Genomic DNA, 18,128 nt, shown 5'->3' with positions numbered 1-18,128 from the left:
AAAGGAAAAAGCTTTCAGACATACATTGGCCCACAAGGATGAGGAGAATGGCCATTACCAAACTGACTGGTGGTTTACTTGGAAAACTGACATTAAAAAGAAAAATGGCATCAGCTTCTGGGAAGGAGGGTGATGTGAGTATCTGAGAGTAACTGGCCATTCCCAGATCCTATAAAATGACAGATAACCACAGCAATTGTATAATTTATTGCTCACACTAGGACACTTTTGAGAGTCAACGGGCATGTTATTAATAATTACGTCGGGACAACCAAAGCAAGACGAATTGTCACCCAACTGATAACACAGCTTAAGGAAGACCTGCGTGGGCACAGGACGCCTTTATATCAGAAGATAAAGTTCTATCTTCTCCTTGACGTGGTATAGATGGACAAGAGTGAAGACAACACCAGCTGGACCTACAGCTGTGAAGTGCAGTCCTGCTTGTGGTCAGTTTCTTGAGGCAGCTGAGGGACTGGACTATGGCTTAGCAGGTAGTGGCATGGCCACTCTGCATCGCTGAGTGTGCCCCTCCACAGTCTTAGGGAACCCTGAGATGCCTGCTGACCCCACCATCAGAAGGGAAGCTGGGGGTGCAGACAGCCAGGCTAAGTCTCCACTGCAGTGAGGGCTGGAGTTGGAACCAGCCATGGAACCACTGGGAGGCACATCTGAGGGCAACCAATGCTTACAGAAAGCCCATGTAACACTACTGGCCATGGAGAGTGGAGAGTTTTGCACAACATACTATTTACACATGACCCAGATGGCTGATCCTGGCTGGGAGTCATTGACCCAATAATTTCTGGCTGCCAAAGCAAAAAGAAACTCATGAAGAAAAAGCTTGTCTTTATTATCACCACTGTCTGGAGCTCTTTAACAGGTGTGAGCAGAACAAAACTCTAGGTTTCCATCCTCCCATTGTCTGGCATGATACGTGGATTAGGACCCCTATAATCTCTCACAAACCCATTTCAACTTCCAAGCCTGGATGAACACAGACATCCCTCTCCATGGACAAGCACATAGTAAAATCCCTGGACAAAAGACAAGCTCTCAAAGTTTTAAGGGTGAAAACCACTCAGAAATCAAACCAAACATTTTAATGTGAACTATCAGAAAGAGCAGGCAAATATCTCGAGAAGACTTTCAGTTGTGGTTGCCACAAGACTAAATCTAGCATTGCATCTGTGAAGTCAGAGAGGGCAGCCATGCCAAAGGAAAGTTCTGAGATCAATAAAGCCTTCAAAAATGAGAAGCACCAGTATGTGGCAGCTGGATTCTGTAGAAATTGAACAGGGAAGTAGAGATTAAGTTAGGGGAAATTCTTCCAGAATCCACAGGTAAAAGATAAAGAGATGAAAATAATGAGAGAAACCACAAGCAACATGGAAGATAGATCAGAGAAACTCCAGTGTGCATACATCAAGGATTCAAGACAGAGAGAGAGAGAGAGAGAGAGAGAGAGAGAGAGAAGATAGGAGAAACTGAAGGAGAAGAAATAGTTTAAGAAAGAAGATAACTTTCCTAAGCTTAAGAAAGATCTGAGGTTCAGACTACAATTATTCTCAAAGTGCCAGATGTAATTAATGAAAAGAGATTTCCATTGCAACCTATCCTAGTGGGCTTTCAGATTTTAAAAATAAAATTAAAAAAAAATATGAATGCCATCCAGAGAGAAAAGAATGGGTTACCTATCAGGGTAAAGAATCAGGTTGGACTCCACTTGTCTGTAATATTAACTGTTGGAATGAAGTGGGACGGTGGCAGGAGTTTTGAAAGAAATTTGTGACCTGTAATTTGACTTACAATCAAGTTGTCATTCACATGATGTGTCAAAGGAAAGACACAGTCATACAGGCAAGGTGGCGGAAAGTACTGCAGCGATAAGCCTACTAAAAAAATGAACAGAAGTAGGGAAATCAAAAACTCTCAGGGATAAAGACAACCAGGAAAAGATAGTTAAGCCCAAATAATTATTGTCAATGAGGTAGCAAAATTAAATGTAAAAGTAGACACTTGGGGGAAGAAGTCCATAATTTATAAATAATTTACTGATAGCATTCATTAGAAATTCTAAATGTATATATAAAAAAAGGCTTGGGGCTCCTGGGTGGCTCAGTCGGTTAAGCGTCCGACTTCAGCTCAGGTCACGATCTCGCGGTCCGTGGGTTCGAGCCCCGCGTTGGGCTCTGGGCTGATGGCAGATTCTGTGGCCACCACAGAATTCACAGATTCTGTGGCCGATTCTGTGTCTCCCTCTCTCTCTGCCCCTCCCCCATTCATGCTCTGTCTCTCTCTCTCTCAAAAATAAATAAAGGTTAAAAAAAAATTAAAAAAAAAAAGAGCCTTGGAAATTAGAGAGGGGTCAGACAGGAATGGAAAAGAAAGCAAAATCAAAACAAAAAAGCCCCCCAAACTCACAAAGAACAAAACCAGACGACAGATACCAGAACAAATGTAAAATAAGTAAGTAAACATCCTCTTAAGAAAAAGACTCTCCAAGGAAATGAAGAAAGATACAGCAGGCAAACACAGGTGCTAAAATGGTTGGAAACACAAGAAGATAACAAAATATCACAGTTGTAGTGGGATGTTTAAATGAGCAAAATCCACGATGTTTGATATATCAAATAGAGAAACAAAATGAAGACTGCTGAGTAGTGGTCCTCAAGCTTTTTGCCCCTTCAACACACCTCAGGACAGGGACACATTACTTCCATCAGCGTGAGTGGCTCATCAGTGTTTCTCCAAATGAGGAATAAGATGATCTGAGGATATTGATATTGACACCTATAGGTCTTATATCTGCATCCATCTATCCGTCCATCCTTACTTCTTTCTAGCCATTGGTCCTTTACATCTATATGTGTTCTTGTATCTATATCTACATTTACATATACAGGTCCTAAATGTATACCTCTCTCTCTCTCTCTCTCTCTCTCTTTCTCTCTCTCTCTCTTTCTCTGCCTGTACCAATGCTTCTATATTTATAGCTAAATTTATACCTCTATTTATCTATATTGAAAATCATGAGGCTTTGAAAAAGCATCCTACCCCAAGGAATCCTGACTTACACTCCTGGCTGAGTGGGCATACATGGGGTGCTGATATCAAAACTCATTTCATTGAGAATCACTGATAGAATGGATGTGAATAATAAAATTGAGCAAGATTGACCTAATGGCTATTACTAAACTAATTTCACTCTAACAAATAGCTCTAGGAGGCACAGGTTTTCCTCTCTGCATTTTACAGCCGAGGGAACTGCAGCTCTGAGCAGTCAAGCACCACCGGGCCTACAGGCACCTCGCTGGCAGGCAGTGAGTGTTGGGCCTGAGCTGCCCGTCTCTCTGCAGCCTCTCAACTGTCCAGAGGACACACTCTCTTCTTAGATACTCAAGGAATGAAAAAAAAAAAACCATCTTTGGCTATGGAAGAGGACCTCATTTAACCCCGAAATGGAAGTGGTTCAGGCTATATTCTCTCCCGGTGTGGTAACAAAATTAGAAATTAACACAAATGTTTAAATGTAACAAGAACAAAATTCAGGTTCCTGGAGGAAAAGAGGAGGCAGCCTTAAAGGACTCTTGGGCAAGAAAGAAGAAAACATGGTGACAGATTATTTAGAAAGTAATGAGGAGGACAATAGGATGTGACAATTCTTACAGCACAGAGCCAAAACTATGCTTAGAAGTGAATGTGCTGCTGTAAACATGCTCTTCATTACACAGGGAAAAGAGGAAAGCTCTCAATTCAAGGGGTTAGCATAAGAAGCACAATGTAATCTGAAGAAAAACAGGAGGAGAGGCATGAAATAAATGCAGAAGTTAATTAATTAAAAAATAACAAAGGCCACAGAAGAACTGATAAGTAAAAGCAAAAACAAAACAAAACAAAACAAAAAACCCCCCCAAAAACAAAAACGAAATGAAACAACACAAAACCTCTCATCCAGGTGGGAAAAAGAGGGGTCACCACTAATACAGTGCTCAATCAGTAAAGGCAGGTGATATAACCTCTGACACCCAGGAGATTATATAGCATCATAGTATATATATAACCTGTGTTGCTGAATTTAAAATAATTATAAAATGGGTTTTTTACTAAAACATAAAATATCAGCATTGATCTTAGGCTCATATACCTGAATAAACCAATAGCCATGGAAAAAAATAAAAGAAAAAAAAACACTGATAAGGAAGAAATAAAGTATTGAGGCAAATTTATTTGCAGAAGATATGGCTTCTTGCCTAAAGGGCCCAGGAGAGATCAGTAGGCAGTGTTAGCATTATTACAGAGGGTTCATTGACTTTACAAAATGACTACACCAAAAATACCAGTCATCTAATATACTATCAAAGACCAGTTAGAAAATACAATGGAAGGAGGGGGGACCAGTTCACAGCAGCAACAAAAACAATGACAAAAATTGCCATCCAATATCTAGGAGTAAAGTTAATAAAAAAATCAATACTGCCAAAGTGAAAATTAAAGCCCCTTTCCCAAGGTTACAAAAGATACATAAATGGAGAGACATATCATGTTCCTGGATGGGAAGAAGGGTTACTGTTATAAAGATGTGAGTTCTCCCCCAATTAACCAATAACTTAATGGAAGTCCAATGAAAGTTCTGAAGCAAATTTTTTTATCTTGACAAAATATTTCTTGAAGTTATTTCCAAGCAAAAATAAACAAGAACAGGGGCACTTGGGTGGCTCAGTGGATTACGTGTCCGGGGCGCCTGGGTGGCTCAGGTCATGATCTCATGGTTCATGGGTTTGAGCTCCAAGTTGGGCTCCGCACTGGCAGTGCTTGAGATTCTCTCTCTCTCTCTCTCTCTCTCTCTCTCTCTCTCCCTCCCCCCATCTCTCTGCCCCTCCCAGCTCTTTCTCTCTCTCTCTCTCTCTCTCTCTCAAAGTAAATAAATAAACTTGAAAAAAAATAAAAAAGATAAAGAAGAGCAGTCAATAAAAAATTCAAAAGAAAGGAACAAGTTTGGGGGCTCACATTACCATATGTTTAAAATTATCCTAATATTAAACATTTTTATAACCTTACACTAAGTTTTTTGATACAGATAGAAAAATACACAGACACTTAAAGACGTGGATATAAAGTCTGGAAACATCCTTAACTTCATAAAAACTTAATAGATGCAAGTCTGGCATTTTGAAAATTCTGTTAGGACAACAGATTAACTAAATTTGAAAGAATATGGTTAGATTCCCTATAACAAATAACAAATCAAGATAAATTCCAAAGGTATTAAAGCAAAACAATCACACTGAAAAGAAGCAAAAGAAAACACAGAAGAATATTTACTTCATCAGCAGAAAAGTAAAGGGGAAAATTATAAAAGAAAGCATTGATAGATTTGATGTCAGGAGAAATTTAAATGTTCTGACATTAAAATATACCCTGAAGAAAATTAAGTGGCAAATGACAAAGTGTAGGGGAAAGCATTTTATAGCATTTAATATAGACAAGAGGTTTTTATGGCATATGATACATACAGCTTGTAATAATATGGAGGTCTACTAAGTCAATAGAAGATAAATGGTAATAGAAAAATCAACAGCAATTCACAAGTAAATTCACAAATAAAAAATGCATGGGCCAATAATTACATTATAAAAAGTTTACCCCAACTTATAATAAAAAAAGGCAAATTAAGAAATGAGATACAATTCTCACTTTTCAAACTGATGATGCTTTTGTTTCCTTAATTAGCTAGTTTTTGTGAGAGTAAAACATGATCTCTTATTCACTTTTGGTGAACAGAGTGGCAAGGACTTTCTAGAGGGATGTTTGGCATTTTGGCATATGTCAAAATCAGGGATTTTGATAATTCTGTTAAAATAACTGATTAACTAAGTTTGAAAGAATATAGTTAGATTCCCACAAAAAGCCTTAAGTTAAGATCGCACATATCCTTTAACTTGGCAATTCTACTTCTAGATAGTCTAAGGTAATAGAGATGTGTATAGAGACGTATGCATAATACACTGGGTTACTATTCACAAGAGTGAAAAATTAGAAACAATCTCCATGTTCAATAATAGGGAATTCATTGCATAAATTTTTTAACATAAATGTTAAGTAACTATATGATGGACTGTTTTGCAGCATTTAAAAATCCTATTATAGAAGGAAATAATGACAGAAATGCTCACAATGGACATTTCAATAAAAATATGTACATTGTTTTATTCAATAAAATATACAAAAGATTAAGTCTAAGTAGATATAAAGGCTGGGGGAAAATACACCCCATCTTTCAGTGGTTCTTTCTGGGTGGTTTTTATTTTAATTCTCCATACAGTTATTTTGTCTTGCCTCTAAGATTTCTACATTGAAAAAGCAGTATGTTTATAATCAGAAAAACATGTTGGGTCTAAGAATAAACCAACAGGGGAATACTACACCACTTGGGGCAGCAGTGTAGACACACCTTAGGGTGAGGGTAGTTTCCCAAGCCCCCTTCTACATTTGGGCTACCAGGAGCTGACTGTCGTGTTGTAGAGAAAGCACCAGTGGACGACAGACACAAAGCTGTGTGGTGCCACCTGTGGCTGGGCTTACAGGACCTCTTTCCTTTCAGCGGGCCCGAAATGCCCTCAGCCCGCCACCATCCCCGACGCCGGCCAAGCCCTGGGTACCTGTGTGGGAGCCCGAGAGGGAGCTGAGGAGCCGGGAGTGCTGGCTGTGGCCATCATGCACCTCCACCACGTCGTTGAGGGCCGTATGGAAGAAGGCGAACTGTCCAAACACCACTGCGAAGGAGACATGGTGTGGAGACCTCAGCATGGAAGACTGGCCGCCATGCTGGGGGCAAGGACTGGAGGTGTGGGGGCTGCAGGCCAGGAGCAGGGAAGCCTCCGCGGAAGTTGTTGGTTCCTGGGGCTGACTGCTTGCTGAGGCTTCTACTGGCTGATCAGCACACTGGCCAGACCCCAGGCACAGGGTTGTGGGGAGGTGGAAAGGGCCAGCTGGCATTCTCCCTCATGGGTCAAGATAACATTGAAGACTGAACATAACAGTCAGGCCTGGTGGAACTGGAGCTGGGCCAACCCCATTCCTTTCCCAGATAGCAGTGGCAGCAGCTACTTAAGGACATGGAAGGGCTTTTGGCAACACCTCCCATTTTCCATGTGCTCTCAGGACCCTGTATTTTCCTTTGTTTTTTTCTTCAGAAATCCTGCTGACCAGGACAACCTTTGATACACGATGCCCCACGGTTAAGAGGAATAAGGGTGGTGAAAAGCAGCTGCTCCTGGGGAAAGAGCGACTGTCTAAGGAATGGGCAAACATCTTGAGCTCATTTCCCTCTGGCAAAGCCAAGGGAAGAGGCAAAATGGTATTTACAAAGCACCTACTGTGTGCCAGGTACCATGTTTGCCAGATGTATCATCTTCAACTGTGCCTCTTTTAGATGTTCATATTTTAAAGACAAAGAAACTGAGGCTCAGAAGTTAAGAATGTTCCCCAAAGGGCACTCAGCTCACTCCAGGAAGGGGCTGAAAAGCTGGTGGTCCATGGTCTTGATGAGCCCCTCTCGGATGAGGCCTAAGGGCCCTGCCATTTGATGGCTATTCATGCCACCAGCTACAAATCACACGGGATTTCTTCAGCTGCCCCTCTCTTCCAGGCACTGCAGGAGGGGCTGGCATCACTGATCCCACAGTGCGAACAGCTCTAACTCAGCTATCTGCCTGAACTTGGTGTGGTCTGCCTGTGCTGGCTTACCAGTTTGCCAGGCATATCTGGGGGCAAGAAGCAGGGTAGGAGGGAGAGGAGCAGGGGCCAGAGGGGCTGGAGGGAGAGGCAGGAGGGAGAGCACATTGTGGAACCCTGAAAATGGGTACTGAGGTGGTGGCAGAGGTATCTCCGTCCTCCCTCCTGCAGAGGTGAACACGATGGGCAACATTCCTGCTTTCAGAGTGTGTATTCTAGTGGGAAGAGACAGTCAATAAAGGGGGGAAAAAGCCCACTTAAGCAAAGAGATAGGGAAGATAATTTCATATAGTTAAAATTAAGTCCTAGAGGTAATGGGAAAACATGATAGAATGAGGCAGGTCACTTTAGGTAGCAGATCAAAGGAAGATTAGAAGAGGAAGTCAGAGCTGAGACCTGAGCTTGGAGCCAGTGTTGCAGAGGCAAAAGTCTGCCCCGAATTCCGGGGCTCAGCATCCTTGGCAAAGACAAGATACTTGGGACAGACCACTGCCCTTCCTCGAACTGGCTCTCTGTGTGCCTGTTTCAGCCCAATGAAACTGACCAGCCTTGGGGTTGCTTCCTTTAAAGGCCGAGCTCTTTATTATGGGAGGATCCAGGCACAAACTGCACACCACTAATCAAGGATTCTGTTCTGAGTGGCAGATTGGACTGGACAACGTTTTAGGACTTTTCTAACTGTGAACCCGCAGGTCCAAAGCTCCTGCCACATAAGTATGCTGGGGTGGCTGGCGTCACACACACACACACACACACATGTATGTGTGCAGGGGCTGGGGTGGGAGTGCTGCGTGATGGCTGGAGTGGTAGGTTAAGGTGAGATGGGGAGTTCACAGAGGTCAGGGAGCACGTGTCGCTCACGTCTGCAACAGAGTGTGTGGTCCCTGAGAGATGCTTCATAAATGCTTGGTGGCATCAGGCCTTGCCCTATGCTCCCTCCACCCTATCTTGGGCATAAGTAGCCAGCTGCTGCCCCATCCCTCTCCTAGATGGTCAGGATTTATCAGTGCCCTTTACCCCACCCAACACCAATCCTGTTTAAAAATAGTTGTTACTCCTCCTACAAAGAGGAGATCCAGGGAGAAAGTATCCGGGTGGGTCACCTGATTGCTCAGGTACAACCAGTCTGGCTGCCCCTTAGAACTTCCTAAATCCTTCAGGGATGGCAGGACTCTTAAATGTCCCCACTGCCAACCAGTGACAAGCCTGGCTTCTTTTTGTCTGAGTCTCTTGGAATCTGGAAGTTTTTCTGCTTTCTCAGGACACTGGCCTGCCCCCCACTTTTCTCTAGTTTGCCCTACCTATAGCTGCTGGGCTAGGCTCCCAGTCTCGGATGGGATGGTGGAACACTGGGGTTCCCAGCTCTGTCCCACTCCTTCCTTCTTCCTGCCCTTTGGTCACCCTCCCCTGGGTTCCCAGTCAGCCTGGATCTGCAGCACCTCCAGTCAGACGAGGGCTGTGCTGACTAGTGTCTGGCATCCCTGCCTTCCCTCCGTCCTGGCTACTTCCTCCCCAGCTGCATCCCCTTGTGCTGTTGGCCTTGCTAGTGCTCCTCCCACACATACGTCAGGAGCGCACCCGACAGTGTATCTTATTTCCACTGCATGGCATCTGCACCCAGGAGTCCTGTACTGGAGATGGTCTACCCCTTCCCACAATGGGAGTGGATACAATTGAGAGTGGAGCCGGGGGCACGAGTGGAAAGGGCCTGGGGGCCTGGAAGAAGTCGGGAAACAAATAAACATACCGTAGTCCTTGGGCACGGTGACAAAATAGAGGCAGATCTGTCCACTGGTGTAGTTCTGGGGGTAGTTGGGGGATAAGACCACTCCGTCTGAACCCACATACTGTCCCCCACAGGGGGCTGGAAGAGAAATCAGAGGGAGGGCCAGGTGATCTTGAGGCCTCTCATCAGCTGTCATGCTCACCCCAGCCTGAGCACTGGTCCCGTGAGGCTGCCCTGAGGTGTGCAGCAGCTAGTGTGGAGGAGGGGAGTTCAGAGCACCTCCCTGGCCTGGCATGTGGCCTGAAACCTTCCTTGATGCTGTCAAGGGCCCTCCTGGGCACATGTCAGACCCTGCTCCCTAACTAGTAACACTAGCACCAGTCCCTGGAGGCACAGGGGCCTAGGACTGACCTTCTGTCCCATGGCTGATGTCTGCCCCAGGCATGTCTCCACATGAGTTAGTGCCCCCAGGCTAGCCCCACTGGGAGCAGCTGTCCCATGCGGCCCAGCCACCTTCTGTTCCCATCCAAGGTGCCCAGTTCTATGAGGGGTGGCCCTGAGAGCCAGCCTCTCTCACCTGGGCAAAGGGGCCTCCTTGCTTTCCAACTTGGGGTGGCCACCACGCTCTTGAAGTTCTGACACTCCATCCCATCTCTCTTGTCAGGGCCCCAGAGCTAAGCTAGACCTGCTGGAGTCAGCCCACCCCGCTGGCCTTAGTTTTACACATATGATCTCTCAGTGACTTTCCCTAAGCCCAGGTTATCTTTAACCTCCAATCTCCCTCATACGACTTGCTGGCATGTCTGGGGGCCACTGATGATGGCCTCTGTCTGAGTGGGCACACTAGGTGGTCTGAGAGAGGACATGTCGATAGGGACTGTCTACCTGGTGAATTACCAGCCTCTCTCATTCACAGTGAACTCAAAGAGCCTGCTCTTAGGACCATGTCCCATGCCTCCCTTCCCCCAGCTGACAACCCCTTCTGCCTCTGGCATGCCCTCACTCCCTCTGACTCCTTCCCGCCCCTGTCCCACCACCTGTGCACACTGGTCGGGGGTTGTTCCACGCGGGCTTCCCATCAGGCCCCAGAACGCAGCTGAGGGTAGAGGCGCCCTCAACCTCATAGCCCCCGTGGCAGTAATAGGTGATGGAGGAGCCCAGCTTCAGGTCAGACCCCACTCGCGTGCCGTTCTTGATGGAACCAGGGTCAAAACACGACTCCCGTGGGTTTTCTGGAAAAAAGAAACACACACACACACACAAACTCATTAGTGGCCTAAATCCATGGTGCAACAGCCAAGAGGAGACCCTGACTCTAATTAGCCACAGGGCATATGGGGATTTGGGATTTCTGGTTCTTTTCCCTTCAGGTCTGAAAACGTCTCTAAATCTAGGGCTAGAGATCATCTTGGAGAATGAAATTTTCCCTCTCCTCCTCCACATTCTTGCCCTGATCCACAAAGGAGCGAGTTGCAGCTAAACCTTAGGGGCCCTCTGTCACTCCTTGACCCACTCTCTCCAGGGGAGGCTGACTGCTGTCATATCTATACCTTGCAGATACTTCTGATTGCAAGGGCACCAGTCCTTAGATTTAGGAAGGAAGTAGGAAACCCTACTTTATTTATTTATTTATTTATTTATTTATTTATTTTAATTCCAAGTAAAGAATTTTTATCATAAGGGAAACCCTACTTTAACCTCCGGACTTATCTAGGGTTAAACAGTTTTCTGGGTTTTGCATCGGGGTATTGGGTACTTGCTAGTTTATTAAAACAGTAGTATTTTTTTCTACCTGATTTTTGTGGCATATATGTCTCTCCAATTAGGCATCCATGATGCACCTAACAGGCGTCTACTCTGTCCCTCTATGAGCGCGAACTTGGTGCTGCCTGAGCGATTGAGAGCATGACTCGGGAACCCCCATCTCTGGAAAAGAGCACTGTGCAGCCTCCCTCACTATCAGCTGGGAATCTTGAGCAGCTCTTGGGAGCCAACTGTTCACTTGCACTTGCACTGCTTTTCCTCATCCTCCTTGGTCAAAGACCACTGGTGGTCAAGAGGCCTGTCATCATGGCTGGGCAGTGTCAGGGAAATGCCACTGAGTATCAGGATTCCATGAGACTCCTGGAGGCTATGCTACAGGGAGGTCTAGGGATGGGGCTCACAAAAAGGTGCTGACAGCCCTCGCAGGTGGACTCAGACATTCAGAAGTTCAAATAACAGATTTAAGGAGGAAAGAACCAGAACAGAAGGGCTCAGAGTTCAGGGATGAATAGCTGAGGAATTTTGCTGAGGCTGTCCTTGTCACCTGGGCATCTTTTAGGCTGCCAATATGAAGCAGCCACTGCTCGAGGGGATGCTCAGCTGCCAGTCAGCCCATGGACTGATGGGATGGGGCTCTGAGCATCCACATCCTGCCAAGTCCAGCCACTCTTGCATTTGAGCCCTATGATGGCCCTGCTCTTTGTCTTTGCCTATGGCTAAGGGGGCAGCCGTCCTGGATATGCTACTACATTTAAACTCAAGTGGGACCCAGAAAATGGTCCCTTATCTAGCAGAAGACACCTCAGTGGTTTCCTCATGGGTCCTATGGCGTGTCACCTTCACCCCTCAATCAAACCTGTCCTTTCCCTAAGCTCACTGGCTCTGGCCAGAATAGAACTGGTCATTAGGTAACCCATCTGAGAATCACAGAGTTACAGGGAACTGTCACCATGTCTTATATTTCATCTGTCCTTTTTACAAATTAAAGTCGGTCAAACCTAATTTGAAGCTCAGAGAAATTCATAAGCTCAGAGAAGCTCATAAGGGGCAGAACTAGCTGGGGCCCCCCAGTATCCACTTCTCCCCTTCATCCTTAAATAATAGAAACCAGATTTTATCCAGACTACCAAGGCACCAGCTAAAATCTACATCTTCTAGCTTTCCAAGCAGCTACATCTGGCCAAAGAGATGTAAACACAGTCAAGTCAGACAGTCTCCTGTCTCACTCAGAGTAAAAGCCCAAATCCTTATGGGTCTAAAAGTCCTGGGTCTTCTGTCCCCAATACCCACCGCTCTATGATCTCAACTCCTATCATCCCTTTGCTAACTTTGTTCCAACCACATTGGCTGCTGTTCACGGAATGTTTCTTCAACTGCATGGCTCTCTCTCTCAGCTCCTTCAGGATTTAACAGTGTCACCTTCTTAGAGACATCTCCTTGACTAGCTATTTAAATTTTTGATATTCTTCTCCCCAGCACTCCTGGTCACCTTTCTCTGCTTTGTTTCTCTGCACTGGCACCAATACTATCTCATGCACTAAATATTCATCCATTTTTTCCTATTTCTCTCAACTAGAGTGCAGGTTCATGAGGAAGTTATCCAGTTTTATTTACTGCTCTAGTCCAGTGCCTGGCGAGTGGATAAATGTGGGACTTCTAGAAAGCCTGCTTAAGAGCAAGTGACTCAGCTGAAAGAATGCTCATTAGTCCTTCTTTTTTTTCCTTCTTTCCTCTTCGCCATAGTCTGAACTTAGAGATGATGACTAGAATTCCAGTCTCCATCTTGGATCCTGAGATAACCATGAGGATGAGAACCATGTCCTAGCATGGTAAAGCAGAAAGGCAAGAGGAGCCAGGGTTGGGGAAGGGGTCACCTCATCATCCCTGGATGACAATCTCTAGATTTCTTTTATAGGAAGGAGAATAAACTTCTACCTCACATAAGAAGCTGTGCTTTTGGGTAATAGCTGGGCATGTCTGTCCCAGAACTTTACACTGTCAGAGAGTCCTTTCTTCCCTTCTCCATAATCGCAAAAACTCCTACACTTTTCTTTTTTCTTTTTTTAATGTTTATTTATTTTTGAGAGAGGGAGAGACAGAGTGTAAGTGGGGGAGGGGCAGAGAGCCAGGGAGACACAGAATCTGAAGCAGGCTCCAGGTTCTGAGCTGTCAGCATAGAGCCTGATGTGGGGCTCAAACTCACAAATGGTGAGATCAAGATCAGATGCTTAACTGACTGAGCCACCCAGGCACCCCAAACTCCTACACTTTTCAACGCCACTTTCTCTTGAGCAAGTTTCCTGTACTTTGCCTTCTCTCTGGCAGAATTCTGTTTTTATTTCCTGAATGATAGCATGTGTGGCATTATCTTGGTAGGTTGGATAAGTATATTTCCTTCCAGTGGATTCTGAGTTCCTAAAGGACAGGAACCTTTACCTATTCTCTTCATAACCGTGGCAATTAGCACAGAACTTGGTATTGGAGCTGGTTCTGTTTGGCACACAATGGACGCTTAATAAATGGATGCTGAATTGACTGGCTGAACACCCCAGGGCTTGGAAAATCCACAGTCACATCAATGATCGCAACTACAGACTGTATTTTATAGTTACTCACATGTCAGAGCAAGAAGAGCTCATCATTCTGAGCATTATCACATTAATGAAAATGACAAGGGTAATGATAATGATGATAGCCCCTTACAGAGGAATATCACGTTATAATTTTCAACTTACTTTCCAATCTGTTATCTCATTTGTGCCTCACAATAGCCTCTGCAGCAGGCAGGGCCAGGTGTGCTCCTGTTCAGGTTACAGATGAGAAATGTGGTGATCAGAGAGGCTAAATGAGTTTCCCAAGCCATTCAGCTGGTAAGAAGTGGAATTAAGACTAAAATCAGGTCTTTAGTCAGCCAAACCAGAGCTCAGCTGTGAATGATAAAACTGTAATGACTGAAATATCATTGCGATAATAATAAATAAACACCAAGCCCAAAATGGGAATAGCAAAAGAACCAGCTTCTTTTTGTCCTAATAGATAAGGAACATTTCTAAACACTGTAATAGCAAGACACTGAAAATAGCAATATGCACACGCAACCAGTAAGGAACTGGTTAAAAAGATTGGATTACAGCCATCCACTGAAATACAAGCAGGCTTTAAAAAGAATTGCAAAAGTCTTTGAATACTGATATGGAAAAATGATCAGGATCTATCATTGGACAAAAACCAAAAACAAAGTAAAAACAAACCCATATGACAGATTAGTACATATGGTGTGATCTCTATTCATATAGAACAGGGATCAGCAAACTATAGCCCACAGTCTCACTGCTTGTTTTTGTATAAAGTTTTTAATAAGGTTTTACTGGAACACAACCTCCCCTATTTGTTTCAATACTGTCTATGGCTCTTTCGGCATTACAACAGCAGAGTTGAGCCGATGTAACAGAAACTATGTGGTTTGCTCAGCCTAACTATTTACTGTCTGGTCCTTTATAGAAAAAAAAGTTTTCTAACCCTTGTTATAGAATTCACATTATTTTATTTTTATAAAAAATATCTGGAATAAGATAACAAACTGTTAACAATGGTGCTTCAGGGGATGGTAGTAACGGTAGGTGTTAAGTGTTTAGAGTACATCTTACGTGCTTCTGTATTGTCTGCATTTTTCCAGCAAACACATTTTACTTTTAAAATAGGCAAAAAATGAAGGTATTTCCATTTTGAATTTAAAAAGAAAGATCCATTCTGACAGGTGTGATCATTGTAGCTTTGATTTGTATTTCCCTGATAAGTGATGTTGAGCATCTTTTCATGTGTCTGTTAGCCTCTGGATGTCTTCTTTGGAAAAGTGTCTGTTCATGTCTTTGATGAGTGGATAAAGAAGATGTGGGTATACAGTTATTTATTTATACAGTGGAATACTACTCGGCAATGAAAAAGAAAGAAATTTTGCCATTTGCAACAACATGGATGGAAACAAGGAGGGTATTATGCTAAGCGAAATAAGTCAGAGAAAGACAGATATCATATTATTTCACTCATATGTGGAATTTGAGCAACACAACAGATGAACATAGGGGAAGGGAAGGAAAAATAAGATAAAAACAGAGAGGGAGGAAAACCTTGAGAGACTCCTAAATGCAGAGAACAGACGGAGGGTTGCTAAAGGGGAGATGGGTGAGGGGATGGGTTAAATGGGTGATGGGCATTAAGGCAATCCACTTTTTGGGATGAGCACTGGGTGTCATATATAACTGATGAACCACTGAGTTCTATTCCTGAAGCCAAGACTACACTGTATGTTAACTAACTTGAGTTTAAATAAAAAATAAATAAAATAAATAAAAAGAAAGACCCATGGCAGTGGTGGTTCCTGGTAGTGGTGGTAGTGGGAGCAGTGTGGAAACCTGGTTGCAACTCCTTGGCCTGTAGTGTTCCAGCCAAGGGCTTAAAAGAGAAAACAGGTGCTTTTTAGTACCTTCTGGTAGAAGCTGACCTTGGTCTTTCCTGAGTTATTTCAGGTTCTCCAACACAGGCTTCAAACTCTTCTTCTGAACTTCTTCAAACTCCCTCTGTCTGAAACACTCCCCCAACCCTGTTCTTGCATAGTGGGCTTCTTCTCAACCTTGAGGTCTGTTTAAATGATGCCTGCTGGGCAAAGCCTTCACCTTCACCAACTGCCGTTCTGAGGCAGACTCCCCATTTCTCTTTCTCAGCAGCTTGCTCTTTCCTAACTTCCGCTTCTTACTCCTTGTTGATCTATGTATTTGTTGTCTGTTTCCCTCACTCACCTTTATGTTATCTTAGGGACCATGACCACTGTGCCCACTGTCATAGCCTCCATATTTAGCACAAGGTGCGGCATGAGGTGAGAGCTCAGTAAGCATTTTTTTGAGTGAGTGAATGGCTTCCACACTCATGCACGAACATGCTAGCCTGTCCCTGCCCAGAAGGGAGCCACCACACCTGCTGGAAAATGAGAGTAAAGCCCCGCCTCCCCTCCCCCTGACCCACCACCACCATTTTCTGATGTTTTTGGCTTAGGGAAAGACAGTAAGTCTCTCTGGGACTCATTTTTAGTAATTGTATCAAAAAAACAAGATCCTCCTTATTTTTCCCTGTTTCCTTCTAGCAAAGGGTAAAGCTACCCAGGTAGCTGAATTCAGATGAGAACACCTCAGAGCAGTCTTATAAAAATCCACAAATGACATGATTGCATTCAGAATCATCTAGAAGACCTGCCTAGAATGACACAGACATCACAACCACCTTCCAGCAGCAACTGAAGAGAGACACCTACAAACTCTCCCATCACTGCCTTATAATTAGGTGAGTCTCCAAGATCTCATTGGTAGCATAAATGTCTACCTGTCTGGTTGTCACTGGCACGTGAAGTCCATGGAGGCAGGAACTTTGTTTTGTTCTCAGCCCCTATAACAGGGTCTGGCATATAGAAGGTACTGAATAAATATCTACTGTGTGAACAGAAGAGTAAAAATGCATGATCTGCCTTTGCCCCTTATGAAGAAGCCTAATTCCATGACATTGGTCAATGGATGCTTGCCTTAAGCCTGGTCAGTCTTCAAGTCCTTTGGGATTTGGAACTGGGACACAAACTGGGAAATAATTCAGAGTCAAGAGTGAGGCGGACATACTTGCCCTAGCGGAGGCAATGACCATTAATCTGCAAAAAGAGGATGAAGCAGGGAGGAGACCAAGTGGTCCTGGAGACAGGAGCCAATCTCAACCTTCGACTCTCCCTTCCTGATCTCAATCCCTTGGAAGTTTATGAAAAATATATTCCCTTTTTGTGTTATGTTAGAGGGGGTTTTTGTGATGTGTACTGTTAAAATACAGAACACTTTTTGGCTTAAATTATATTGGCCATTACTTTTCTTATAATAAAGTTTCCTTTCTGTCTCAAGTTGGTTTTGAATGAGTTTTAGGTCTTTGCATTTTTACCCTCCCCCCCCCCTTTTTTTTTGCTGAATTTTGTCTGAGTGGGTTTCTCAATTTGAAACTCAAGGATCCCGGACTCAGATGCGACCACACTGTTTCTGCTTCCCACTTGAGAAGTTGGCAGGATGTGGGGCAAGGCCCCTGGTCTGTGTGCCTCTGGTCAGAGGAGGGGTTGACCTCAAAGAGTGGTTGCCACTGGGCTAAGCTCAGCTAAGTCCAGCAACATCTCTCTATGTGGCTCCTCTCATCTCCCAATCCAGGACCCTGAAGCCACAGCCCCCAGGAGGACCCAAATACTCAGCATTAGAGGAGCCCTAAATCATCTCATCATCCTGGGTACAGTGTGGTACTGGGTAGAAATCCCCATATTCATGGCATCCTGGCTGTGGTCACCTTTCCCCCATCTGCTCCACTGAAGCCACAGACTAGAGCCATACTTCCAGGTCTGGTTTCCCAATGAAGCCCCTTTCACTTCAGCTGGGGAAAGGGGTAGGCAGTACTCTCTGAAAGACAGCATTCTGCCTCTGGAAACAAGATGGCATATAGATGGATGAGGCCAATTCTTCTCTTCCTAAGGATTCAGACCTGCCTCAGTGTGCAAGTCCTTCGTGGGCTACGTCTCAGTCTATGGTGTTCTATGGACTTGCAGAACACAGCGTCTAAATTCTTTGCCATGGACAGGAGACATATATAGGATACACATACATACACGTCACCAATATTCATGTTATAAATATTTCACGCTCATACGTATATGTATGCAGAACACCATCTCCCACTTTATATCTTCAGTAAACAGAAAAGGTACTGACTGCATTCTACTGAAAAGAAAATGAAACAGGAAAGAAAATGTACTGACTGCATCATACTGGGCTAGCCCCATGAGGAAGACTCCAAACCCTTCTCTTTTCCAAACAAGAGCAGAACAAATGAAATA

At 44.2% G+C, this 18,128-nt stretch overlaps 1 protein-coding gene across 1 annotated transcript in view; it reads right to left on the bottom strand.

Moving 5' to 3' along the window:
- CSMD2 (CUB and Sushi multiple domains 2) overlaps window positions 1-18,128 on the bottom strand; it is a 600,812-nt gene that overhangs the window by 120,700 nt on the left and 461,984 nt on the right. The window contains exons 30-32 of the mRNA XM_047870009.1: window positions 10,501-10,695; window positions 9,485-9,601; window positions 6,663-6,776 (exon numbers count right to left, since the gene is read on the bottom strand). Coding sequence (XP_047725965.1) covers window positions 6,663-6,776; window positions 9,485-9,601; window positions 10,501-10,695 — 426 coding nt within the window. The remainder of the gene's footprint in view (window positions 1-6,662; window positions 6,777-9,484; window positions 9,602-10,500; window positions 10,696-18,128) is intronic.

The sequence above is a fragment of the Prionailurus viverrinus genome, chromosome C1, assembly GCF_022837055.1.
Source record: "Prionailurus viverrinus isolate Anna chromosome C1, UM_Priviv_1.0, whole genome shotgun sequence".
NCBI lineage: Eukaryota > Metazoa > Chordata > Mammalia > Carnivora > Felidae > Prionailurus > Prionailurus viverrinus.
Note: the sequence above shows the minus strand (reverse complement) of the source record. Positions and strands in the feature narration are given on the sequence as shown.